This window comes from Clinocottus analis, unplaced genomic scaffold (assembly GCF_023055335.1).
Source record: "Clinocottus analis isolate CAN_PGR_092001 unplaced genomic scaffold, fCliAna1.0.p SCAF_4, whole genome shotgun sequence".
Taxonomy (NCBI): Eukaryota; Metazoa; Chordata; class Actinopteri; order Perciformes; family Cottidae; genus Clinocottus; species Clinocottus analis.
Window position 1 is genome coordinate 8,003,087 of NW_027176153.1, and position 26,711 is coordinate 8,029,797.

At 42.5% G+C, this 26,711-nt stretch overlaps 3 protein-coding genes across 5 annotated transcripts in view; 2 read left to right on the top strand and 1 right to left on the bottom strand.

The window, feature by feature from the left end:
* lamb2l (laminin, beta 2-like) overlaps positions 1–2,815 on the bottom strand; it is a 45,388-nt gene extending 42,573 nt beyond the window's left edge. The window contains exon 1 of the mRNA XM_068597422.1: positions 2,663–2,815. The gene's annotated coding sequence lies outside the window, so the exon portion shown is untranslated. The remainder of the gene's footprint in view (positions 1–2,662) is intronic.
* Positions 2,816–8,313: 5,498 nt separating this feature from the next.
* LOC137800957 (nucleolin-like) lies at positions 8,314–10,897 on the top strand. Of its 3 annotated transcripts, none has more exons than XM_068598330.1 (4): positions 8,314–8,541; positions 9,386–9,451; positions 9,515–10,598; positions 10,732–10,897. In XM_068598330.1, exons 2-3 carry the CDS (start codon positions 9,403–9,405, stop codon positions 10,156–10,158), a joined length of 693 nt encoding a protein of 230 aa, XP_068454431.1. In that variant the 5' UTR covers positions 8,314–8,541; positions 9,386–9,402; the 3' UTR covers positions 10,159–10,598; positions 10,732–10,897. The 3 variants fall into 3 exon arrangements, with proteins under 3 accessions (XP_068454431.1, XP_068454432.1, XP_068454430.1); XM_068598331.1 differs by having other exon boundaries at positions 9,533–10,598; XM_068598329.1 differs by having other exon boundaries at positions 9,386–10,598.
* A 4,587-nt stretch (positions 10,898–15,484) lies between these two features.
* Positions 15,485–24,996, top strand: si:rp71-17i16.5 (phosphatidylinositol 4,5-bisphosphate 3-kinase catalytic subunit gamma isoform). The gene is made up of 12 exons (XM_068597910.1): positions 15,485–15,703; positions 16,216–17,432; positions 17,916–18,549; positions 20,348–20,413; positions 20,874–21,093; positions 22,099–22,193; positions 22,647–22,790; positions 22,915–23,005; positions 23,573–23,703; positions 24,113–24,224; positions 24,341–24,498; positions 24,739–24,996. The coding sequence occupies exons 1-12, from the start codon at positions 15,485–15,487 to the stop codon at positions 24,994–24,996; spliced, it is 3,345 nt and encodes a 1,114-aa protein (XP_068454011.1).
* The last annotated feature ends 1,715 nt before the right edge of the window (positions 24,997–26,711 follow it).

Sequence of the window (26,711 nt, forward strand, 5' to 3'; positions counted from 1 at the left end):
GAAATTGCATTTCCTGTGGTGTGATACCATCAGCTGTTTCCGGTCTAACCCCCTCCAGTGTAATTGAGAATGATTGCAGCTCACCTGATTGGATGACAGATTCTGATGCATTGCTTTTTATTAATCCCAAACCAAGATCATCCTCCCACTGGCACAAACAAAAAGATTTTATTTCAGAGACCAATTAACAGTAAACAAATATAATCAGTTAATTAAGAAATTACTTCATTCAATCATTTGAACCCAGCAACTTACTATACATTATGCTAAAACTATTAGTGGATGGAATAACTGTCGATCAAGAGAACAATGTATCTTAATGACGATGACTGTCATCAAATATCTGAGGGTCATAATGGACACTAAATAAATAACATTACAAGATATTTTGCAATTTTTTCTGAAATGTAATAATTTAATAATAAATCAAGATCCTATAAATCTATTGTATATAGTTATATGTATGTCTTCTGGTGATGAAAATAATCATGAGTTGTAGACAGTCAGTAAATTAGCCTGACGATGCCCCAGAAACATAACAACTTAGTGACAGGAAGAGAGGAGCAGAGGAGACAGACATGAAAAAGAGGCGTCGTGGTAATCAGACCGTCTTGTCAGTGAGCGGCAAACAAGGGTCTGATTTGTATCAGGGGACGTGATTATGAGCGTCTCAGCCTGCAGAGACCCTGACAGGGGCTCAGATATCAAAGACACACCGATAGAGCGCGAGGCGGCCGATGGCAGCGAGAAGTCTCCATAGAGGCCTCCTGCTGTACAGAAGATCCAAGCACTGAGGCACACACGCCGACGGGATCTCTGCCTTTGGGCCCCCTACTCAGCCCGAATCACCACCGAGATAAAAGTGAAAGGCGAGACCAGAAGCAAGATGCCCTTTTAACCCTTTTAGATCGTGTCGCCACTCATATTGTGCAAATGCACAATAAGACTGGGGACGCAATCTAATAGCTGAACTATGAGGAACTTTTCATTTTGTGTGGATTTTGGCGGTCTAATAGCTGTCCTAAAAGTCCTAAGACCTAGAAATTACAGATTTGTTCTGTCATCCACCTGCCGCCACACAACCTTTTCATTCAAAAGCTCTAACATTTGCAAACTTAATACAATGCTGGAAAAAAACTGCATGCATTTGACAGCAATGCATTTGAAAGTTGTATAAAATGGGGTGCACATACATGCACCACTCCTCGACACCGAACTCGGCACTGGTTACGATACCACGACACAGTTACAAAAGAGTGACGGTACACAGCAGAGTCCCATATTTTGATCATAATCAAAGTCAAGAAATAAAGAGGAAGCACAGCCGCCACCAGCAGCGTCCCTCTCTCCCACGTCTACCAGCCGGAGCGACTCGTGGATCCTCTTAACCTTTCAGGTTGGAGTTGATCTCAGCAGTAGGGCGAGAGGCCAAGTCCTTGAGCTGATTAAAGCAAGACTAAGAGCCATGGGAACATGCACCTCCAAACACACACGTCGGAATAAAGACCCTGACGAGTGAAAAGAAATTAATAGCAATTTGACATTCTTGAATTCAGGGGGGAAATCATTTTAAAAAATCGTAAAGCTGTCCAAATTTCTAGAAATGCTCCTCGCCTAATAAAGCCCCGCAGGAAACCATGCTTTTCAAGGTCACGCCTATAGATATGTATAGCTGCTGAGGGCGGGGACGAGGTGTCGAAGAAACAACACACTATACTGTCTTCACCTGCAGCACACAAAAAACATTGAATATCATTCAAAACCTTTTGTATGGTGAATCTGAGCTCTGCACTCCATTAATCTGTGCTGTTGGTTAATCTGGGAGGAATGTGTGCAACAGTGTCAGAAATCTGCCTCCCAGCCATGAGCGACCCGTTGGTGTCAGTGACAGAGCGGCTCCACACAAACACACACATTCATCAGGCACCTTCAAGTCTTAACCTCGGTTGTAGACGGACGCAACTTGTCGGTAGATCTGTATTTCATGTTTGATACTTCTTTTATTTGATTTGGTCCAAAAATTATTGGAGTTCCAAAAAATTGTAATAGAGTCAAAAATATTTCTCATTTCAAAAAGCTAAAAGTATTGGATTAGGATGTTTCACAATGCCTCCTCACTGAGTTGCATATTGGATCAGTGTGTGTGTGTATATGTGTGTGTATACATACACACATATTTATGTATATACACTCATATTTATTTACTGTATTTGCGCACCCCCAACACTTGTTAACAAACAAGTGGTCCACTAAAGTTACATAAACATGTTAGCAAGCTAACACCCTCCAACATAAATTAGCCTAGCATAAAAAAAAACACCACAAAGTTCCCCAAAACTTACTTTTTTACAATATCACAGTCGTACCACGTGGATAAAGTGATATGGTTCAATCAATGTTGCACGCGCCACAGACAAACATTAAGTGCGGAATATCGTGGTTACAGTGTAAATATATATATATATATATATATATATATATATATATATATATATATATATATATATATATATATATATATATATATATATATATATATATATATATATATATATAGTTATATATAACTATATAGTTATATATATAGTTATATATAGTTGCCGTTATTGGTGGCACTGAGAGACATGCTAGCAAAGACGGAAGGATAAGGTGGAGCACTCACCTGCTCGGTAGTTTTCTGCGACTCCTCTGTCTCTGTCCCACGCGCGAACAAACTCTCTCTCTTTCTCTCTCTCACTCACTCTGACTTCTTCCACACACACACACACTCTCTCTCGCACACACGCACGCACGCACGCACACACGCTTACACTCCCCGACACGCGCCCGTCCCCGGCTTCCCCGCCTGAATGAGCTCGGTCTGCGGTCCTCGGCGGCAGCTCCGGTAACAGGGCTCAACCAGGCGCGAGGAGGTGGAGCCCGAACACCGGACTCGACTACCGGGACCGGGACAGGTAGAGTCCCGTCCCCGCTGCAGGACCCCACCCACTGCCGTCAGGCCGAGCCCACTGCTCGAGTTAAAGATTACCCACTGATTCATAAACGCTCTTCAGGTTGGTCAACTTCAACTTGACCTGCAAGCAAGCAAAATATGAGGTGTCATATATAAACACTTTGTTTTTCCTTTTTCTTTTTTTGACAGGATGGAACACATTTCAATTTGATGGATAGAGAAAAGTCACTTTTCACCTGGCAGCAGGACAGAGGATTGAAAAGTTTAAAGATCAAGGCTGCACCAAGTGTGAATAGAAAGCAGCCATTTCCCAGCAGACATCTGGACTTTGTTGGAAGGAGATTCATTAATAAATCTTGTAACTCTCTTCTAAAAATAACTTCTGCTTAATTGTCCCAGTTAGTGTCAGTTTCAGCATGAACAATACCAGGACCCCTAAGCCTTAAGCATTGGTTATCATTCATTAGCTACACCTGTGCTTTTAAATCACAGATGCATTTTTTTTAACCTGTAACCTTAATTTGTCTTTTGTACAAGTTGTGCCATGATCATGTGTTCTTTCACACTGGCATAAGATACATTTTGTATTGTACCTTGCTTATGGTCATTTATTTAAGTTGACATAGCACGTCCGTGCTTGAGCGTGCCTCACAGGTTGGCTCTGCTCTGCTCTCCTAGGGCAGTTTCCCCCTTCAGCTAAACGCTGTTAGCGCTGTCAGCACTGTTAGCTGCAAGTTGCCGGCTCCACCCGCACTCTGTTCAGAGTTTTATTGACCCATGGGATTCCTTCCCATATATTGAAGTGGCAGCTCTGAATATAAATACAAATACCATGCAGCTCACTGTTTGTGCTTCACTGGGGGAAGATAGTGAGAGAACTCATCACTGACAGGATTTGTCACATGGGAATTATGGAGAGATGATGACAATCTCCATCATCAAGCTCATTATGTGGTGCCAGCCAAGTGAAGCGATACATATCACATATCCATAACCAGCAGCCGCCCTAATACAAAGACAGTCTGCTTTACAAGAGGTCGACGTGTGCGTGTGTGTGTGTCCGTGTGTGTGTGTGCGTGTGCGTGTGTGTGTGTGTGTGTGTGTGTGTGTCAAGGTCTGACGGAATCTTTGAGCATATGACCAGTAAGACGCTAATAATGTGAGAAAATGTCTGGAGCCCTAAAAAAGGAGATAGAGAGGGATACACTGGGACTGGATTAAGCTAAAATGAAAAGAGTCAGACTGCAAGGGAGAGCGAGAGAGAGAGAGAGAGAGAGAGAGAGAGAGAGAGAGAGAGAGAAGCAGCTGTGAAGCACGGCGTCAGGAGCCGGCGCAGGTTGTGCAAGGTGAAGCCCAGGAATGGCTGGAATCCATAATTATCAGCAATTCGGCGCGGCAGTATTCTCCTGTAATACAAACATGAAAGTAAACAGCAAGTACTGAACCTGCACATGGATAGTTTGCTATGAACAACTGACAGAACAGAACAACTGACAGAAAAGTAGACCAACTACTAGGAGGGTTCTGGTTGAAAGCAGAGGCTGTAATTTGTTCAGTTATACTCTTTGGGCGGGAAAACACCTGGAGGAGGTGTTTCACCTGATTGCTACGTTCGCTCAGAAAGCGAGAATGAGCGGTTGAAAAACCAGGGTCACCCTCTTCTTTTCATTCTACACGTGCTTTGTGTAATGCACGCGTGGGTGTGCACGTGTCTCGCTTAAAGGTCCGGTCAGTTGTAGATGTGCAATTAGCCCACACTGGTCTGAGAGGAAGGAATCATTGTAGTGTGGAAACTGAAAAACCTCTTTGCGAGTGTCGTGTTTTAAATGTTTCTGTTCACTGGCTTACTTCAGTTCATTTGTGTTTGAATCTGAAGCTGATGTTTACGCATCAAATTCACCAGGGGTGAGTAATTCATATCATCTTTTAATCCTGCACACTGTAAACACTGTGAATACCGACGGTGGATCCACAACAAAGTAGCTCAGGTTATCAAAAGTGCCCCTTAAAGGAGAAGTGTGTAGGATTTAGTGCCATCTAGCGGTACATCCAGCTAAGTACTCACTCCCCCCTTTTTCCAAGAGTGCCGTAACGTGAGCCGTCCTCCTTGCTTCGAGGCCATCCATCCCATAATCACACGTCTTTAGGAGCAACGGTGGACATGAAGGTCTCATTCTGAGCTAATGGAAACACAGCGGTTTTGCCTGTTACGCCATGTGATGCCAAAGTGCTCACAGTAACACAAGGTGACAGAAAAATGAATAATTCAGCGTTTACTTTGAATTCCTGTTGTAGAGGCTGCTTTCTGTTGAAAGTGGATTTGAGGTCTTGTCAACATTCTTGCATGTAATGACTGAAGCGTCCGTGTTACAGCACAGATGTTCCTGCAGCCTGCACAGCATCTTTCTTCACTGACCACAAGTCCTCTTGTGTTTAGGAACAATGATGGCGGCAGTCTGCCCTCTAGTGAGGAAACAGCTCTACCGTGTAATTATTCAATCTTCTGAAGGACTTATTGCATGGGTGCAATGTGCTCTCTAAAGAGAATAAGTCTCCATGAAGAATTAAGTTTATGCCAAATTAATATGTCTTTTTATACATGCCAATATGTATTCAAAATGAAGAGTGCAATGTTTTATTTTGAAAAGTTTGACTTAATTCAGCTTCCTGTAAGAAGAGCGCATGGGTGCCACGCCTCTTCAAATGAATATCTCAAGTTTAAATCCTGTGTCTCTGTGTTAATCGTTCAGTATCTGTTGTTACATGACAAACGACTGGAGCTCTGTGTCCATCTTAGACAAAACCCTTAACCCCAAAGTGCTCCTGTAGGCTGTGCCGTCTTTGTATGTGTGTGAATGAATATGTAGTGGGAAGCACTAGAAAAGTGCTTTATAATGAAGTGCAGCCTATACAGCTCCACCTGAGAGAGGTCTAATCGACACAGTGTGGGTCTTTGATTCAAGGACCACCAAAACTGGTTGTTTTCACTGGCTGTTTGTAATTAAAGTACAGTTGCAAAATGCTGGCAAAAGGGAAACATGAAGGAATAATAATGAGCTTCGTTACCTTGCTGTTGCTGAAGTTGAAGTGGTCACAAATGTTGTAGCTCTTGCTCCACAATTGTGTCGAGAGAAGCAGGTGTTCATCGGCACACGACGTTATAGCCTACTGTCATCTTTGTGTAACGCAACGGAGGTATAGCAATGATGATTCCCCCTTTGTCTGCGTGAAGGCTAAAGCTAACATCTGTGTTGAAAATTATGTTTAAACTGTTCATGGCAGATTGCTGAAAAAGGAAAAACTGCTCAAATGACTGTATTGTGATTCACAGCAACATTTATTGACACAGTATGATTCACCCGGGAATGAATTTTTACCATGATGCTTTGCAGATCTACAGCAACATGCTGTATATGAGTTCTACAGTAATGTGGCCAGTACACAGTAATATTACTGTGAAAACTACAGAAACTTGTTTCAGTGATAGTCTATATGTTAATCTGGGCTGAATAAAAATGTAAGAGTAATCGTTATGAAAGTGTTTGACCTCAATAATCTCAATCATGTTGCTGTCTTTAACACGTTGAAGACAGACAGGGCAACTGCAACTAGCAACTTCACATTGAAGACACTTTGTCTTAGATATAAAAGCTGTTTAAAATGTGTTATGTTTGTGGTTAAAATCTGTTTGAGGCAGGAGAGGCTGTTAGAAAACTCATCGACACATGAGGTGGTTTGATCTTTTCAGAATAAATATCTTCATGCTGCAATATTCAATATTGGGACATACATTATTATATTGTTCTGGCATACTAATCAGGTCAGAGTGATTTTCTTGAATCAGACAGTGTCAGTGTTTCAGATTTTTAGTGTTTCAGAAAAAAAAAAAAATAAGCTCGAGCGTAAATTCAGTCGGAAGACCAAACTCTTGAAAGCCATTTATTTCTCATATATCCGCCATCACGTCTCACGCATGCGCACTCATGCGCTGTCATTGTTCGGGGCGTCAATCATGACAGCAGCTGTAGATCAGCTGGTCTCCTCGGACCAATAAGCAGAACGAGACAATGACGTCGTTAGCCAATCATCCCGCTGCTGTCTCTTTAGACATGACTGTCCCTCAACTTCAGTTCATTCATGTTGCTGTTACGCATCCCTGCATCTCCGACCAGGCTTCATCGGATCCTCCATCATCATCATCATCATCATCATCATCATCATCATCATCATCATCATCATCATCATCATCATCATCATCATCATCACCACCAGGTCTGGACTCTACGGAGGATTAATCGTGTTGCTGATCGGGGCAGACGGCCGTCAGTTACAGATCTCCTGTAGAGTCCAAGCGTCAAAGACTCTTCACATATCATCTGTTAACAATAAACAATGATCCTTTCTTTATTTGACTGGTCTCTCTTGATCAAAATTAACTTGTATGTTGGTGGTTTTGGAGTTGATCAAAAAATCCACCAAGAGAGGAGATCAACAACGTGAGAAGGAAAAAGAGTAAAGCACGCAACGCCTCAAATGCTGTGATTGATACAACGAGAGCATCATTATCCACGATATTGCACGATAACAAAGTCTATTTCATTTACCTGGAGGTAGTCTTTTAGTGTTCAACAGATGTGTTCTGTTGTGAGACACTTTGTTCAACAACACGTTTACAACAAGGAACATATCTCATCAACATGGAGACACAAAGGTTTATGTTCCCAAAGAAATCCCAGCATTTTGATTGAAAAAAGAAACATTACGAGAATAAAGTTGTAATATTACAATAATGTAATCATAATTTAATGAGAGTATTGTGATAATATTTTCAGAAAACCAATCTCTCTTTGCTATAATGTCTGCTATGCATGAAGCTATAGCTCTGCATTGTAACCTTCAGACTCACGATGAGCTGCAGTGCAGCAGGAGAGGAAACGGACCCGCTTCACATCGACAAGGGTATTAAGGGAAGTAAGGATCTATCAGAATTTTGTGTTAACATTGTAAAACTAAACTATTACGTCGTCATATGACAGACATGAAATAGTTTGCTCTCTGCATTTAACCCATCCATAGCCGTTAGGAGCAGTGATTGTAGTAAGATTAATGAATGCAAATAAGTAGGCTTAAGTTTAACTTTAAATACGTGCTGCAGAGACGGGTTGTGTAATGTTTACAACAATAGCTGACAAATACAATTAAAATAACTCTAGTATTAATCAAATGAAAAGACATATTTGATATGAGAAACATAATTAATATGTCTCTCTTTCAGTATTGCGCAATCGCACGCAAGCACGCAACCCGTCAGTAATTGCCATGGAAACCGGACCGAGGCTACTTGAGGGCCGCGGCGGTTCTGGATCTTCCCTTTACACTTTGGACTTTGACACGAGCAGCTGACAGCCTCCTGTGAACCCAAAACTGTAAAGAAAACTTTGAGAGAGACTTTGAGAGAAACAAAACTTGTTGGCGAACAGAACTCTACTATCGAGAGCGACAGGACCCTGAAGGACTTCAGAGACATCGAGAGAGAGACAGAGCCCTGCTGAAGCGACCAGGCTGTGAGCTGGACGAGAGCTGTGCAGGTAAGACCACTTTTACATCAAATAATACTTTTTCTACTGTCAATGTATCCCGTTATATTTTTAAAAGTGTTCACTGTTTTGAAATCAATGATTTCTAGGTTAAAAGTCTCAATGTCAAAAAGTTTTAAGGTTAAAAAGTCACTGAATTTTGTCGAGCCTGTAAAATATTATATAATCGACAGAACTTCTTAAAAATTGCAGGAAATGTGTGGAGTGAGGTAACAATTATTATAGATGTTCAAAAACCCAGTTATTTTGTGTTTAAGGTATCAAAACGTCGAAGTTTAACATGAAATTGTCAAAAACAAAATGGCGCCTGAGCCATTTTTATGGAATTCTTAATACGTACGTTCGGCACGTGACCTGCAGGTGACTCTGAGTTGGTTTGTTTTGACTGTGGAAACGTGACTTATTGAGTAATAATTTAATGAGTAATAAACGAAAGAGGTGACTGTGGTCATGTTGGATTAATATCGCTATGTTTCACTGTGCGTCATGACGCTGTGCGCAATGTAAATTAAACACCTTCACGCCGTTTATTGCAAACCATTGATCGTTTTGTTCACACACTGAAGTCTTTTTTTTAACAAAATGTAATAACAACAATATTAACCATTAAGTGTCAACATGCATTATTTGCTTCTGATTCCCTCATCTGTTTAAACTAACAGAGGAAGAACTGCACTGTGTTTGATATTACTGTTAAATGTTTAAAGGCTCAGACTCTTGTGTTGTCTGTTGTTGTGATGAATATTCTGCATTTTCAACTTTAATTATTGCTCAATGTAATCCAGAAATATTTAATTTCATGTGAAATCCTTACGTTTGAACCTTTCCCTCTCAGCTGGTGTGAACTACATCATGCAGCATCCTGGAAGAAGCCCCATCAGGATCGCCGAAGGCGACGCAGGTAATGAAGATAGGTTGGAGATTGCATTTATGAACGGTAATTTTGTGATTGGTTTTTGGGAAGACGGGGTGTTCATTCCAGACGACGACGAGTTCAACGAAGAAGAGTACAACGAAGAAGAGTACAACGAAGAAGAGGAAAATGAGGAAGAGGAAGACGAGGAGGAGGACGATGAGGAGGAGGACGACGAAGAAGACGACTGGGAGAGCGAAGATTCCGGATACAGCTCCTTAGGTGAAGAAGAGGAAGAAGAGGATGAAGAGGCAGTAGAGGAAGAAGAGGACGAAGCGGCAGTACAAGAGGAAGAAGATGAAGAGGACGAAGAGGCAGTCGAAGAGGAAGAAGAGGAAGAAGAGGCAGTAGAAGAGGAAGAAGATGAAGAGGACGAAGAGGCAGTAGAAGAGGTGGAAGAGGAAGAAGAGGACGAAGAGGCAGTAGAAGAGGAAGAAGATGAAGAAGTGGTGGAAGAGGAAGAAGATGAAGAAAACGAAGAAGAAGAAGAAGAAGAAGAAGAAGAAGAAGAAGAAGAAGACCCTCTCCGACCCTTCGCCAAGAGGAAAAGAGAAGAGGACGACGAAGAGTCTGCACCCTCCTCGTCGGGCCTTGGATCTTCCGCCAAGAGGACCAGAGAAGAGGACTACGGAGATTCTGACCACGGATCCTTCAGAAGATACTGGCAGTGGGATGAGGACGACGACTCGGACTGAGACCGACAGCCTGTTTGCTGCAGGATTGTAAAACCTTTATGTCTGGCAGGACTGATGAAGCACCAGACAGCCTTTCCTCAACCTATGGCGGGGTTGGTAATAGGTAGCACTCTGCAGCAGAGGTTTTGGTCCTGAAGAAGCTCCGCCCCCAGTTGTGTACTTTGGAGTTTGGAATTGGGAGTTTGGAAAAGTCGAGATTCCCAGGAACATCATTTTACTCTCTCTGTTTATTTGTATAGTTAGGTGAAGCTGAACCAGACAGATGTGCGGTAAAAACTACTAACGTTAAGAAAAGTTTCCAAGTCTCTTTTACGCAGGTATCGATGGCCGTGATACAGGAAGCAGCATCCAGCGTCTCCTTGAAGACGGAGCAGAGGAGAAGGATGGAGGACGACAGGACCAGATGAAGAGCGGCGGTCGCCTTTCTTCCAGTGGGCCGAGTAAGTAATCCCTCTCCAGGAGTTTAGAAATATCAGTAATATGATTCCATCTTTGGAGGTCATTTAACACAACAATGTAAAGGTTTTGTAGTTGAGTTCAAAAGTATTCATCTCTTGTGTTTGTGTCTCACAGGGCAGGACTCCTCAGGTCTCACTCTCGGGGCAGCTGAGGGTGGAGGTCAACTAACCCGTCATCCCGGGACGCCCCAGACCCACAGCAGAGCTCTGAACCCTCCCAGCACCCCAAAGAGTCAGAAACCAGTGAGTACGGTCCTCCTGCCCCTCCACCCCGACGCCACCAGTCGAGAGGACGAGGTCCGTCCCGTCCCCACCAGCACAGAGGACGTAGTTTGTCTCCACCTGCTTCTTCTGTGCTGGTGGGTTCAGGAAGCTCTTCACACACACAGGAAGCTGTCAGCAGATGTTTCATCTGCTCAGAAAGCAAGAAGGAGACTGACGGTTCAGGCTGAACGAGAAATAACCATTCTGAAGGTTTTTAAGTTTTTAATTTGTCACATAGAATACAATATTTTTATGTTTAGGCATTACTGTTACTGCAGTTAAGTATTGATATTTGTAATATTATATGTTGATATAAATAAAATGGAGGAACAGCCAGCAATGTGCAGTATAATTCTTCCCAGTTGTTTTCAAATGAACTCATAAACAATTGTAATCTTTACTGATCGTGTACCAGAACAGAAGGTGATGATACATACATGTAGGTGCAAGTGAACAAGATGTGACCTTAATATATAAGGTGGAAACCATGTGGGAACTTAATTATTTAATCCTGTCCATAACACTGCTGTAGCTTGTTTATAAATAAACATCTAAAACTTACCAACACTAGGCATAATAAAATAAAGAAATAGAAAATAACTAAAAGGTACATTTGTGTTTTTTACTTTGCAACAAACAGAAGTCCGGCCTAAAGAGTATTGTCAGGTACATACTGTCGGCCGAAATAGATCAATGAAACATTTGAGAGTCATTGCAAGATATCAATCAACATCAATTAAATTATGAGATGAACGTTTCTGTGAATGTGAGACTCAGTCAATATTCTGGAAGTATTACAGACAGTCCGCTGTCGCCCCCTGCTGGTCACCCCTGAGGTTGCGCAACATGCTTTGGTTCATTTTAGGTAACATGTATGTGTTAATAAAGAGGGCTGGCTCACATTACTTTGACATGTGGTCAGTTACTGAATGCACATTACATGAAGATTTATGAAATGAGTAATGTCCAAATGTTAAAAGGGTTAAAAGGCCTCATTATCAGTTTGTTTTCTCTTATGATATTTTGTGCAGTAAGCCACCATGACCACTAATAAGAATGATAATACGAATGTTTGTCAAAGTGTTGTGAGATCCGTGTATTGCCTATAAACTACAAATGAATTCTACACATGGGAAAAACTATTTCTCTGCACACAACATGTGTGTTGTTGTGCAGTAGCTCAGTTGATCTGAGTGGCAGTGAAGAGTGATGAGTGCAGTGTGCACAGAAGATGAAGTCGTGCACATGTAGTCTCGTCTGTGAAATATTGCACATCAGTGTTTTGATGAACAAAAGAAAGAGCCACAGACACACCTTGGCATTGTGGGGGTTCTAATTGTAGAACAAGAAGCATTTTACAAAAATTTTCTCTGTTTCTGTGGAAACCAGGCAACAGGTCAGAGGTCAGGGGTCAACCGTAAAACATCAGGTGTACAGTCTGACGCAAAAATGGAGAGAAACTAAGTCCTTAGTTAGACGTACAGTGTCACACAAATCAGACGGAGAGATCTGAGGCGACACATGCAGAGCAGGTTGTACACGGGCCAGTTAACACGGATACCTGGAAAATATCCACATAAAAAATGTGAAATGTAAAAAAAAAATATTTTGGGATCTATTCCTATTTGTTTGTAAAATGTATATAATATATTCTGACAACGGTTATGTCTGCCTTGTGAAACAGTTTGTTATATTTTATTTGATAAGTGCTTTTTAAATTGCCTTTGTTATTATCAGCCACACAAAATATATGTTTTTAGATTAAACCTTCACATGAGACAAAATGCCAACAGGCTGGCGTTAAGTATTACAATTACAAAGGACATTGGGGTTTTTGAACGGGGAGTTTGTTTGTTGCCAAAACTAAGAGCCAATCAGCTCTCTTATCCGCCAGCTCCTTCCCATCACGCTTCAGTGTAAACGGCAGGCTCATCATCGATCGAGCTGAAACTGCGCTTTACTTTGTTCCACCTGAAAACTATTGGTGCACTTCCGTCACCTCGCCACTAAAATGCGACATCGTCTCTCTGTGACGCGCTTCGATAAACAATCATCTGTCAGTCGTAGCTCCGTCTATGCGAGTTATGCTGCGTTCACACCAAATGCACAGACGCGACAGTCAAATTTGCACGAGAAATTTTCCAACTCAGGCAGCGTCAGCCAATCAGCGTTGAGAAGCTCCGCCCGCCACCACTGCTGTCCTGCCGTTGCTAAATCAAACTGCTGCTGGTCCCCCTGAAGTAGCGCTGATAGCAGCCGTCGTACAGACGCCGTTGTGGGGCTGCGGATAATAATATGAACCCATACACGGTGGCGTTTAATGTTCTGACATATCTGTAATTTACACAACAAGTATAAAGCAGAACTAGTGGTTATTTCCATTGTGGAGGGCAGAAACAGTAACCGTTTTTACGAAGATAAGCCAGATGCAGTTCCTGAAGTAGTTAGTGAAATTCATGGAGCTGTCAGCGCCAGCTAGGCCTTCTCTGCTGGCCTAAACAGAGTCACAAAGCTATAGCTATTTTATAATATAATGAAAAAAAAGAATATATATATATATATATATATATATATATATATATATATATATATATATATATATATATATATATATATATATAAATAATTAAAAGTTATATCTTTGTAATAAAGTCATTGTTTTTCATAAATACATTGCATGTATTTTCATTATTATTCCCTATTAGCTATTGTTCTCATTGAGCAGCTCCTGTCTCCTGTCTGTCTCCTGCTGCCTTGCTTTCTGTTTCGGTCTTCAGCTTGCTGGCCAGCTTGTCGTGCATTCCTTAACGCTCTTTGACCAATCACATCTCACCTTTGTCTTTCTCGATGTCTCTCTCATTACAGATGGTGTTATGAACCCAAACACAAGGGCGTTTGATGTTCCCACGCTTTGGGGAATTCCACAACAAATATAAAGCAGAAAAAAGTGATTATTTCTTCCATAGTTGATAGCGGAAAAGATAATACTCAGTTGCTTTTGATGAGAACACATTATTGTCGAGCGAGTAAACTACCGCGGTAAACGTTTGGTGTGAACGCAGCATTAGAGGCAGAAGAATGAGCTATTCTTTAGGGACCATTGTTTATTTGGATTGACTCCACAGAAGCAACAGTTCCAACAGAAGGGAGAAATCCTCCTAACCCAGGCGTCAAACTTTATATTTAAAAAAAAATGAAGTTATAGATTTTTTCTTGGGTGTTTTTCAGCTTGCGCTCTAGGTCCCCCACGGTGGGCTGTAACTTCTCTGAAACCCTTATCAAGCGAGCAGGAGTGAAGGTCCCGTGCCTCTCTTTTCTGTGATATCACAGCTGGAGAATTCAAAGAAGAAGTGCAGTACTTCCTGTTCTCGGTTATACTTCTGGGTGAGACATTATACGTCACAAAACCTCCAGCAACACTGCACTTCCCTTTGATCACACTTGTACTTGTATTAGTAAAGATTATTGTGAATGTAGTATCGTCCTGTTGAAGGGGTCCAGAATGATTCTCGCCCGTCTTTACTTGTTTTCTTTACAGTATTTGCTCATAGAACTAAAGCATGATTCAACTTCATGGCTACGTTTAGGCTCTTACACAATTCGGAAAAAAAGTTGTTTTTTTAACACAACTTTTACTTTTTTTTCTGCAACATAAAATGCATCTGTAAATACACCACTTGTGAGTTCTGACGCTTTTGCATGCATTACAAAATGGCAGTTGCAAACACAGCATCTGTCATAAAATATGGCAAATAATATGTTTTTTTTTTCTTCAATATATAATCCATATGTTGGGAGCTGTTGAGGTAACAGTAAAGTAACTGGTTGTCATAAGCACCAATTGAAAATCCTCACTGATACATTTGAGTTTCAGTCTGAATTGAAGGTGCCTCCATTCTCCATTTCAAAGTTCCTTCTCAGAACAGCAAGTCGAACCACCCAAACAGGTTTAGGGCATTCCTTAAGACATCATCACTGCTCCCTTTGACCTGTTTAAGACATCATTACTGCTCCCTTTTGACATTTTTAAGACATCATCACTGCTCCCTTTTGACCTGTTTGATTGCAAACTTGTGTTAATGTATTTCTGGGTATAACAAATGTCGACAGGTAAACAAAGAGGAACACTTTTCATAGTTTATTGTTTAATTTGTTTCAAAGTGGAATACTGTCAAGAAGAAGTCCCCAAGCCTGTTAAATGTGAAAATGTCAGGAAAAGGTAACTACAATTTGTTATCTAAGTGCAAAAAGGGAACAAGGAAATCAACAAATTAAATGTCAGTAAGTGCTTTGTTGGTTTGGTGTTTGGGAGCTGTACTGTAAAAGAATGAGGAAGTCCCCGAGCAATCAGCAAAGAGAAAAAAGGAACACAACCTCACTCAGTCAAACAGGTAGCAGACTCACACGGACTCTACCTGAGGATCTTGAAAGCAGCACAAGCGTTTGTCGGAAATCTTTGGAGCTTTCTTTGTTAGCGCTGCATCTGCAATGCCTTATTAACAACCAGTGAACCACACTGCAGACATGGATCCAATAATCAGTCAAATTCAGATTTCCTAAAAAAAAAAGGTATTTCATTTTGGGATTTTCTCTACTCGGTATCGATGGATCTTTCACTGCTCCAGAATCCACATGCTCCACATGCTGTGGACTCTCTATCTGGGTTGCCAACTCAAGGCGGCTCTGAAAACAACCTGAAATTCATCTGTGACTTCAACCAAGGGCAAGCGACTGGTGATGTCAATATGGCGTATGAGTCAGTGTCGGTCATCCTCCCTGCGCAGTGCAGCGTCTACCAGCTGCGGCTCCGCATCTGCATGCAGGTAGGCAAAACCCTATTGGATGTTTTTTTGTAGAAAAAAAAGAAGGGAAAAAATATTTGGCTCTCTCTCTGACTGTTTTATGCAATTTTCAATGTATCTACATATATTGACCTTTAATTAAAGTTGTGCTAGTGGTGGTCACTGAGAGTTAGGAATGGAGAGCTGTGGAAATATCCCACTAAAGGTTAAAGTACAGTATGTAAGTATTATCAGCAAAATGTACGTATTAATAGTAAATATACTCGTTCTGCAGTAAAATGTTCCCAGACAGCTAGACTCCAGATCATTTTGTTGGTCAGTTTAATCTACAACAGAGCATCATATTCTATATGTGCTACATATCGATATGTCAGCATTGTTATTAAAAGCATAGTAGCATGCTGACAATAGCATTCAGCTTAAACCCCCACTGTCTAGTTTGGACATAACCTTACAGAGCTGCAGACCTTTGGTTCAGAAATATATATTCAAACTGCAACCATCAACTAAAGTCTTTGTCTCTATGCCTTCAGGCACAGGAACAAAATGGCCACCCAGACCCACTTGCAATATTGGACCCGGAGAAATACACTCTGCTATATGCCAGGGGGGGTGACTGGTACGAGGCCTACGATGACTGTCAGGTCATTAGGACGTTGGACATCCCATGGTCATGTGACGACACCGGCCGTCTGTCGGCGCACATAGTGGTAAAACCACTGATGGCGGTCGATTCGGAGGACAAGAAGAAACAACAGCGGTGCCTGGCGTACCTGATCGGACACGACATGGACAGCGAACCGTCTGACAGACTCGGCGAGCTCACATTCACCCGCAGGAAACTGGCATCGTCGAGGAGACAAGAGCTAAAGGATCGGGATGACGAGCTGTATACCACAGAGCCTTGGATAACGTGTGCCCCCATTCCAAATGACCTTCAAGACCAGCTGAACCGAAAGCTCCCAGTCACCTTCCATTACATGAGCAAGATCAGCTTCAGCATACAGGTGGACTTTAGTGCAACACCAAGTGTTCTTCTTACATTTTTTAGAAGTGTGGCGGCCGACCAGGGGCTTGACTATGACAGTTCAGACCGTTTGGTGTTGAAAGTCTCTGGGAGGGAGGAGTTTTTATCTGGAGACCACCCCCTGAGCAATTTCCTCTGGGTTCGACAGTGCTTGAAAACCAACCAAGACCTCCATGTGTCTGTGGTGCATGTGTCGCAGCTCGCCAACGAGTCTGTCAAGTTCACGGACTGGCCTCTGGTTGACGATTCCAGTGGCCAGTTCAGCTCACACGACGATCTCCGCCTCGAAGGGAAGGATTTGGACGACATCTTCATGATATCCTTGTGGGACTGCAACAGGAAGCTCCGAGTGAAATTGCTTGGCTTCGACATCCCAAACCTTCCAAGCAAATGCCCCCAGTGTGTTTATGTAAAAGCCTCCATACTCTACGGCAACAAGGTTCTGTCTTCGGTGTCCTCCCATCCAAAGACCTTCGCAGATGAAGTGCTGTGGAATGAGTGGCTGGACTTTGATGTTCTCCTCAAGGATCTGCCACGGGGAGCCAAGCTGGCTTTCACTATCAATGCAACTGGTGGTGATGCATCCCCAGCAACCAAAGACCCAAAACCTTCAGTAACCAAAGACTCAAAAACAGCATCGTCTACAGTGAATAAAGCACCGGACCTGCAGAAAGGGAAGGGAAAGATGCTCTACTTTGTCAATCTTCTCCTCATTGACCACAGGTCAGGTTTTTAACATCAATTACAACTTTCAGTGTTACTTGTCAGAAAGAGATAACACGCAAACCTAAAAGGTATCTGCACTATAGTGGATTAAAAAGAATTTGTGGACGAATTTACTACTGTATTTTTTTACAGCATAATTGCCATAAAATACAGATTGTACGGCAATTATGCTTCTAAAATGTAATATATGATTGTATATCTTTAACACGACATATCGGCAGAAATTCATAAGAAAGTGAAAATGTTCTTAATAGTTTTATTTACATCAAATCAAGGAAGCGCTAACGTGGGGGTCTGTGAGTCTGTGATTGAATGTGCTCCTCTGTGTCTGTCCACCACTCAGCTCACATTCTGCTGCAGCAAACTAAATCCTGTTTTGGGTGGCTGAGCGCATTTCCAATTGTAACTTCATCGGAGGGTTTGTCTGTTTGAAAATTTATATCAGATCTTTTCAAATTGTTCACTTGTTTATCCCCGCAGGTCCGTGCTCAGCCAAGGCCCCTACACCATGCACATGTGGTCCTCCCCTGACGTGGAGGAGAAGGCCGTCACCTACCAGGCAGACAAGCTGTCCTCTGCCACTAACCCAGACATAGCAGACTCCATGGCCATCAGCTTCCTTCTCGACCGCTACAGCTTCCCTGTGGTCCTGCCAAATAGCTTCAGCAACTCTGAATGCTCCGACAGTCCTTCCTCCAGCTTCACTTCGACCAAATATGCCGCCACTTCAAATGTAGCCTCCTCCACCAGCACAGATTCTTCCTCTCTGCATGTGAAACATCGACGGCCCTCATTGGTAGAGACTGTCACTTTCGGATCCCCATCTGTCACCCCCAACACCAGCAGCTCCCTCAAAAGGTTCCGGGAGGAGAGCGTCCGCTACGCCTCAAATCTTCCCCAATACCTGCGCAACGTTGACTGGATGAACCGCAGAGTGGTCGAGGATGTCCACTGGCTACTGGGAAACTGGGATCCTGGAGAGCTGGATGTGACGGTGGCCCTGGAGCTGCTAAGCGTGGACTTTGCTGACTGGACAGTCAGGAGACTGGCAGTCCAGAGATTGGAGAGCCTGTCCAATGACGATGTACTGATGTATTTGCTGCAGTTGGTGCAGGTATGTGTTTGTAGAGATACGGCAAGAGGGTGTGAAAAAAGAGGGTGTGGAACAAAAAGTCAAGTGTATGTTTGGAGCAACGGTGGGCCGTCAGGGCCTGCTAAGCCTTCATTGATGGCCTAAACAGACTCACAAAGTTATAGCTATTTTATAATTTAATTGTTTTTCACAAATGCACTTCATGTATTATAATTATTTTTCCCTATCAGCTTATTTTCTCACTGTACAGCTCCTGTCTTCCTCTGTTGCTCTGCCTTCATTCTGCAGCACTGCTTTCACTGCAGCGTAGTTTTTCATCCAATCAGATTTTTTTCTCTGGTGTAAGCAAAGCAGTTTAAGCAGGCCTTCGCAGATTAAAGTACATGGAGAGTGGACGTTGTCGTTGATTGTCATGGACAACAAAATCAGATCTTTAGTTTGACAAGCTATGTGTATTCTTTGACGTGCAGGCCTGTGAAATAACGTCGACGTGTGATTGGTCAGTGGCCCAGCGTGAGCATTAACATGCGTTGTGATTGGTCAGTGTGTCAACAGGGCGGAGCTCAGTGGGAGCCGTAATGGTTCGGGCTGAAGCAGAGAAGTTGTGAGATGTTTAGTGTTTTGCGCGTTGCTCGGCGGGGGCGTCCTCTGGTGGTTGAAGTGGCTTCGTGGGTCGGTCCACGCCATGCACTCCGTAAACACGGAGCGTCGGCTGTCTCTTTTTTCTTGTCAAAATGGTGGAGTGACTCCGTGGGTCAGTCCCCACGCGCTGTGTGACCTCCCTCCATGCTTGTTGTGGTGCCGAGTGGGTGTCTGCTGTCCACCAGTGGTGGGCCGGCAGGGCCTTCTTAGCCTGCTCTGAAGGCTTAAACAGAATCACAAAGTTATAGCTATTTTTAAAAAAAAGTAATATATAAATATATTTATTTATTAATTTTTATAATTAAAAGTTCAAGCTTTTAGTTGTGAAAAAAATGTAATTGTTTTTCACAAATACTGTGTAGCTGTGCCTTCATCTGTTCCTTCAGGCCTATCCTACGGCTTCTTGGGACCAGTTTATTAGCATTTCTTATCCAATCACATTTCACTTCTCTTTATCTGTGTAAGATTAGCCTGGTTAAATACATGAAACAGCCTTTTCTGCAAAAAGCCCCAGATTCACTGCGTTTCAAATGGATTTGGATAATAGACCGTTTTCTAAGCCCCAGCCTCCCTTTGTTACAGTTGCTAGACATTTTGAGTTCCTGCACAGCACACATGTAGTTTACTATTGAAATTCTAAATTCAAAACAATGCGTTGTTAACTTTGGCCCGAGGTAGGAAAAAGCAGGTTTCTCGCTTCTCGCTCTAGCGACCATCGACGACTAAATGGAGAACATATTTTCTTACACCCGCTGACGTTGAAGTCTTTCCAGTTTACCTGCATAGCGACTCAAATATGAACTTCATGGCTACATATCGTGCCAAAAGACTGAAACTGATGGCCCTTTCTATTCCATGATAGGAGTGCTGTCTTTATGGGAAAAGCAAACTATTAGGATGCCATATGTGTGCTCTGCACTTTATGGGTACTTGTGCACACTGATCCACATTCAGAGAATTGGACGAGGGAGGGGTTGTGTTGCACTGCATTTTACTGTGCAGGTGCACGTGTCACTTCTCATTTAAGACTGGAATAAAAAATAAAAGAATGAAGGTAACACATTGTTTGTGAATCGTCATTAAAAGAAAAACTTCCCATCCGATTGTTTTTTTTTTCTTTCTCAGTTTGACTGTTCATACTTGACATTGCGTTTTCTCTATCCTCGTCCTCATACAGACCCTCAAAGTGGAACCTTACCATGACAGTTTCCTCGCTCGGTACCTCATCCAAAGAGCTCTGCGGGTGAGTAAAGCCAACCGCTGAGGAGTTGCTCAGTAGATCTTTAGACAGGTGTGTGCAGAGCAGGGAGAGGGGACGAGTTGGTTGATGGCCAGTGTTTAGGTAGACCGCAGGACACACACACACATACAAAAAGTTGTATTGAATCAGCGCCACTTCAGAGCTATTTTCCTGCACTCCTTAGGGACAAATAGATGAACACCGGATGCACCGGTATTTTGAGAGTTGCACCTTCATCCAGTTAAACTAGAAAGACCTCTTCAATCGTCATGTGAGGGTTAAACTTTTTTTTCTAATTTAATTAAGTTAAAACTTTCAGCTTCGAGGGTTAATGTCAATGTGTAGTGTTGCTACCATGGTCTCAGCAGGGAAAACTTTCTTTCCTGCACTGTCGGACTGCAGCTCCATCTGTGTCTGTGTCCTTCACCCCCCCTTACCGCCACTGTCTCCTCCCTCACCGCAGAGCAAGCGAATCGGCCACTTCTTCTTCTGGTACGTTCGCAGCGAGGTGGCAGGGTGTCTGTACTTCCGCCAGCGCATGGCTGTGATCCTAGAGGCCTACCTGCTGGGCTGCGGTCAAGCCATGCTCGACAACTTCACCCAGCAGGTCCAGGCCGTGGAGGCCCTGCATGAGGTTGCTACAATAATTAAAAAACTCTACCCTGACAACCTTCCCCCTACAGGTAAGACGCATCTGACAAAGGACATTCTCATAGAATAGTATGCCATAGATGTACGTTTACGAAACACTGGAGGAATGTCAAATCCATCCACAAGTTTTCTTCCACTACTGGGTGAGAGGCTACAGCTCCTTCTTGGGCGATTTTTTTTTAATATCATTTTAACCTAGTATGATAGCAGATTGTGAAATAATCACAACATGCAGTCTATTGGTTTTGTGTACACGGACTGACATTTTTCGACAGAGAAAGAGAAATGGCAGGTGTATTTCAAATGTTAAAACAGGCCCCAACTCACTCGCTGCTCTTCAAACACCTTTTCTGTTAAGGATCCCTTTCATTGTGTTTTTTGTGGTTCCTTGTCTCCTTGTTGAAGCATGAAGAGCTTCACATGTTTAGTACCTTTAGGTAGAGATTACACATGCATCTTTGGCAAGTTAGACCGTGTCCTATTATTATTATTCTGTTATTGTTATGCTATTGTGCAGGACCTTGAATGTATTAAGCCTCTTTCATGTTGCCCTTTGATATTAACCCATCTGTTGGGTCTCATTTTATCACATAGCTTATATACGTATACGTTTTCTCAGACCCTCCTTTTCTTTTGAGCCACACTTTGTTTCCCTGGCCAGATTAATTATCTCTCCCAAGAGAATCATGTATCTCGTGTGCGTCCTTAATTAAGTTTGTGAGTGAATGTTCAGCTCTGTGTCCTCCAGGCTCATCTTGCATTCTGCTACATGATACCTGTCGGCCACTGATCTGCAGATCACTTAACTGCTAACAGCTAACGAAACTATCAGCACACACACGATCACACACACACACACACACACACACACACACACACACACACACACACACACACACAGCTGTACCTGGCCGTAACTCAGCCACTGCCGCAAGGACAGACAGCGTGAGATTGTGTGTAGCTTCCTTTTTAATGTTCAGTAGCCCACACTAAGAAACCTAACAAATGTGTATAAGTGTGTCTTTGTGTTTCTTCAGCTCCCCTTAAGCTTCAAGAGCTTCTTAGAAACAGTAACCTACCGAATGAATTCCTGGTGCCCTTTGACCCCCGGATCAAGGCTGGATGGATCCTGGTAAGCCTTTCTAATGCTGCTTGCATGTGTTGAACAAAAATTGTCTTTTGTGTGTTCTGATGGTCATTGTCTACAACACCACACCCCCAAGCGAAGTGTCCTTTTTTTTTCACAAACTCAAATCTGGTCACCCTAGTTATGTATGTGCAAAAAATAACTGCCAAATATTTGGCAACAAAGATTACCAAGGAAGCCGGTTGGGTCCATGTTTTCTCCCTATAGTTTCATGTTGAAGTGTCTTTGAGCAAGCCCCAGTGCTTCACAGCAGCACAAAGCTCCTTAATTACTAAGGATAGGTAAAATGCAGAGAATAATTCCCCCACTGCACCCTACCACCACTTTTGAATATAGCCATTAAAAGTAGTAAACTTGAACAGTTTTAAGGCCTGGGTCTACAGCTGACCCTCCGTAAAACCCATTCCCTGTACGTTCTCGTTGCCCCCTCTCGTTCAGCTGGACAAATGCAAAGTGATGGCTTCCAAGAAGAAGCCGCTGTGGCTGGAGTTCTCTCCCATGCCGTCGCCCACCGCTGCTACACCCGTGGGAATCATCTTCAAAGAGGGGGACGACCTCAGGCAGGACATGTTGATCATTCAGGTCTAAGAGACTTCATTTTGTCCTTAATTATTCATCTCACTGGAGAATAGAGTTGGGTGTTTTATGTCGGTGAATATATCCTTAACTTTAGGTTAATCCTGACTATGTGCGTCTTCCTGTTCAGACTCTGGTGGTGATGGAATCCATCTGGCAGGAGAAATCTTTGGACCTTAACCTCGTCCCATATGGCTGCATCTCCACAGGATACAACATAGGTCATTTTCACATTCATTATCAATTTATTAAGTTCTTTGTTTAGCTACGTCTCCAATAAATGTTGTTCCGAAGGTCCAAAGGCTAGAATTGAACATGGATTTGACACGTTTTATTCAGCAAAGATAATCTTCACAAATTCTAAGATTTTTCAAGCTTGAAGGCCATCGGCAGAAAAAAAAGAAAAAAAAAGCGAACCACATCACGATCGAATGACTTCATGTCACCACTGCTAAACTAAAGGCGGACAAGTGATGACATTTAGTCTCATTTACACACTTGTTAGCAGTGTTCTCTCCTGCACATCTCTCCACACCGCACATTTAAAGTCACTCGCCACTTTACCCTTCACCTCTCACTTTCAAAAAATAAATAACCTCATTCCATGCAATTTGTTTACCCATTTTATGTCGTAGAACAAAAACCTTATATCAGACATCTTACCCAAAACCCAATGTATGATATGTATAATTTCCAGGCCTAAGGCTACAACCAGAGCGTCCTATGGAAAGTAGCATGAACAAAACAACGACAACAAAAAAGTAAAATCAAGTTTCTCCTCGAAAAAGGTATAATTGAGATCGTGAGGAATGCAGTGACCATCGCCGCCGTCCAGTGGAGCCAGGGAGGAACGTCAGCAGCCTTCAAGAACGATGCTCTGTTCGAGTGGCTCAAGTCCAAAGGTCCACTCCAGGAAATAGTAAGTGATCTGGATAAAATTCAAAAGGCAGGGTCTGGTCAAGACGTGGAACTACTATATAGGAGCTACTACATAAGAGGGTCTGGTTAAATGACATCGGCCTGTACAGCTGCCCACATTCAAGTGCTGAAAAATAATCATTTCTATTTTGGTCTGTGCTCATACAGAGAAACCTTTTTGTTGTTGTTGACACATCTTGTTACTAGATGTCCATACTTTAACTTTTACCTTCCAATGAAACCTTTTTGCAGCTTGCTTGCATTAAGAGTGTAGCCCGGTGGACTTTCAGTCCTTTCATTTCAAACATATTTAATATATAATGTCGGTATCGGCTGCATTAGAGCATTTCAAGCTCTACCACCCAACTAATTGTGTTCACGCGCACTGCTGTGATCTTCTCTGACGACAGCACTACAAGACCGTGGAGAGATTCGTGCAGTCCTGTGCTGGTTACTGTGTGGCCACGTATGTGCTGGGGATAGGAGATCGACACAATGACAACATCATGATCACAGACCAAGGTATGCGTCACATGTTTGAGTTCACATTCCTGCAGGAGAAGATGGGTCGTGAAACCCACGTGAGTCGATGGCCAGACTGATTTAAATGCTTTTGTTACCTCTCCCCGGCCTCTCAGGGAATCTGTTTCACATCGACTTTGGTCACATCCTGGGGAACAGGAAGAGCTTCCTTGGCGTGAGCAGGGAGCGCGTACCATTCGTCCTCACACCTGACTTCCTGCATGTCATGGGCCGGATCAAAGGACGCAACAGCCTCTACTTTCAGCGGTTCAGGGTGAGAAACCTTGGTTGTGTATGCGTGTCATTTGTTTGTGTCTAATTATACTGACGCTTTTATTTCATGATAAGACTGCACTTCTTATTTTTCCTCTCGTCAATGAATCTTATGAAAAGACATGCAAAATGTGTTAGTGTGTCTGTTAATGCCTCCCAGCTTCCAGACCTTCAGAGTCCTCATTTCCTCATGCTTTCTCTTCGTCCACCATTCCTTGTCTTTCTCACAAACCCATGTTAGGACATTTGCACCCAGGCGTACCTCTCCCTGCGCTCGCACTCTCGTCTGCTGATCAACCTTTTCTCCCTCATGCTGCTGACGGGCATCCCGGAGCTGAGCAATGCAGAGGACATGCACTACCTGCGGGTGGCGCTCCAGGAGGACCAGAGTGAAGCGGAGGCCAAGGAGCATTTCCTCGAGCAAATCATCGAGTGCGAAAAACAAAACTGGACTGTGCAGACCAACTGGTGGATCCACATGTTGGCCGGCATCAAGTAGAAGTTGTTATGATTAGGAATGTTGAACTCGTGCTGCCCCAGGTGGCAAAAATAATCATGTCTACATGTAATATTGTCTTGCGTTTGTTTTATTTTGTTTATTTTGATGTATGATTTCTATACTCACGTACGCCTTCATCGCAGCATTTTTTTTAGCACAAATGATGCTCTTCCACCTTCCTAAACAGGGTGAGTCACAGCAAGTCAAGAGCAAGTCAGCCAAAGATCTGATAACCTCACCTCAAACAAGCCTATTTCGTATGTTTACTCAAAAGGTACGGGAATGTTGGACTTACATCCAACTGAAATGAGCTGCATTGTTATTTTATTGAAATATGTACGTACCGTAAATATGGTGTATGTAACATTATGGGGAACTCCATTGATTTTGACATTCTCTGAAATCATAACTGTCCTAGCTAATTACTGACTGTCACATGTACAGGATATTATTATTTTCTAATCAAACAAACTGTAGTTTCCTTTTTAATTTAGATACAGATTCTGAATATGCTTTGGTGAAATGAAGGTGTTTTCTTTGTTATGACAAATGCAAGATCTCTCCGTCTGATCTGTGTGACACTGTACGTCTAACTAAGGACTTAGTTTCTCTCCATTTTTGCGTCAGACTGTACACCTGATGTTTTACGGTTGACCCCTGACCTCTGACCTGTTGCCTGGTTTCCACAGAAACAGAGAAAATTTTTGTAAAATGCTTCTTGTTCTACAATTAGAACCCCCACAATGCCAAGGTGTGTCTGTGGCTCTTTCTTTTGTTCATCAAAACACTGATGTGCAATATTTCACAGACGAGACTATATGTGCACGACTTCATCTTCTGTGCACACTGCACTCATCACTCTTCACTGCCACTCACATCAACTGAGCTACTGCACAACAACACACATGTTGTGTGCAGAGAAATAGTTTTTCCCATGTGTAGAATTCATTTGTAGTTTATAGGCAATACACGGATCTCACAACACTTTGACAAACATTCGTATTATCATTCTTATTAGTGGTCATGGTGGCTTACTGCACAAAATATCATAAGAGAAAACAAACTGATAATGAGGCCTTTTAACCCTTTTAACATTTGGACATTACTCATTTCATAAATCTTCATGTAATGTGCATTCAGTAACTGACCACATGTCAAAGTAATGTGAGCCAGCCCTCTTTATTAACACATACATGTTACCTAAAATGAACCAAAGCATGTTGCGCAACCTCAGGCGTGACCAGCAGGGGGCGACAGCGGACTGTCTGTAATACTTACAGAATATTGACTGAGTCTCACATTCACAGAAACGTTCATCTCATAATTTAATTGATGTTGATTGATATCTTGCAATGACTCTCAAATGTTTCATTGATCTATTTCGGTCGACAGTATGTACCTGACAATACTCTTTAGGCCGGACTTCTGTTTGTTGCAAAGTAGAAAACACAAATGTACCTTTTAGTTATTTTCTATTTCTTTATTTTATTATGCCTAGTGTTGGTAAGTTCTAGATGTTTATTTATAAACAAGCTACAGCAGTATTATGGACAGGATTAAATAATTAAGTTCCCACATGGTTTCCACCTTATATATTAAGGTCACATCTTGTTCACTTGCACCTACATGTATGTATCATCACCTTCTGTTCTGGTACACGATCAGTAAAGATTACAATTGTTTATGAGTTCATTTGAAAACAATTGGGAAGAATT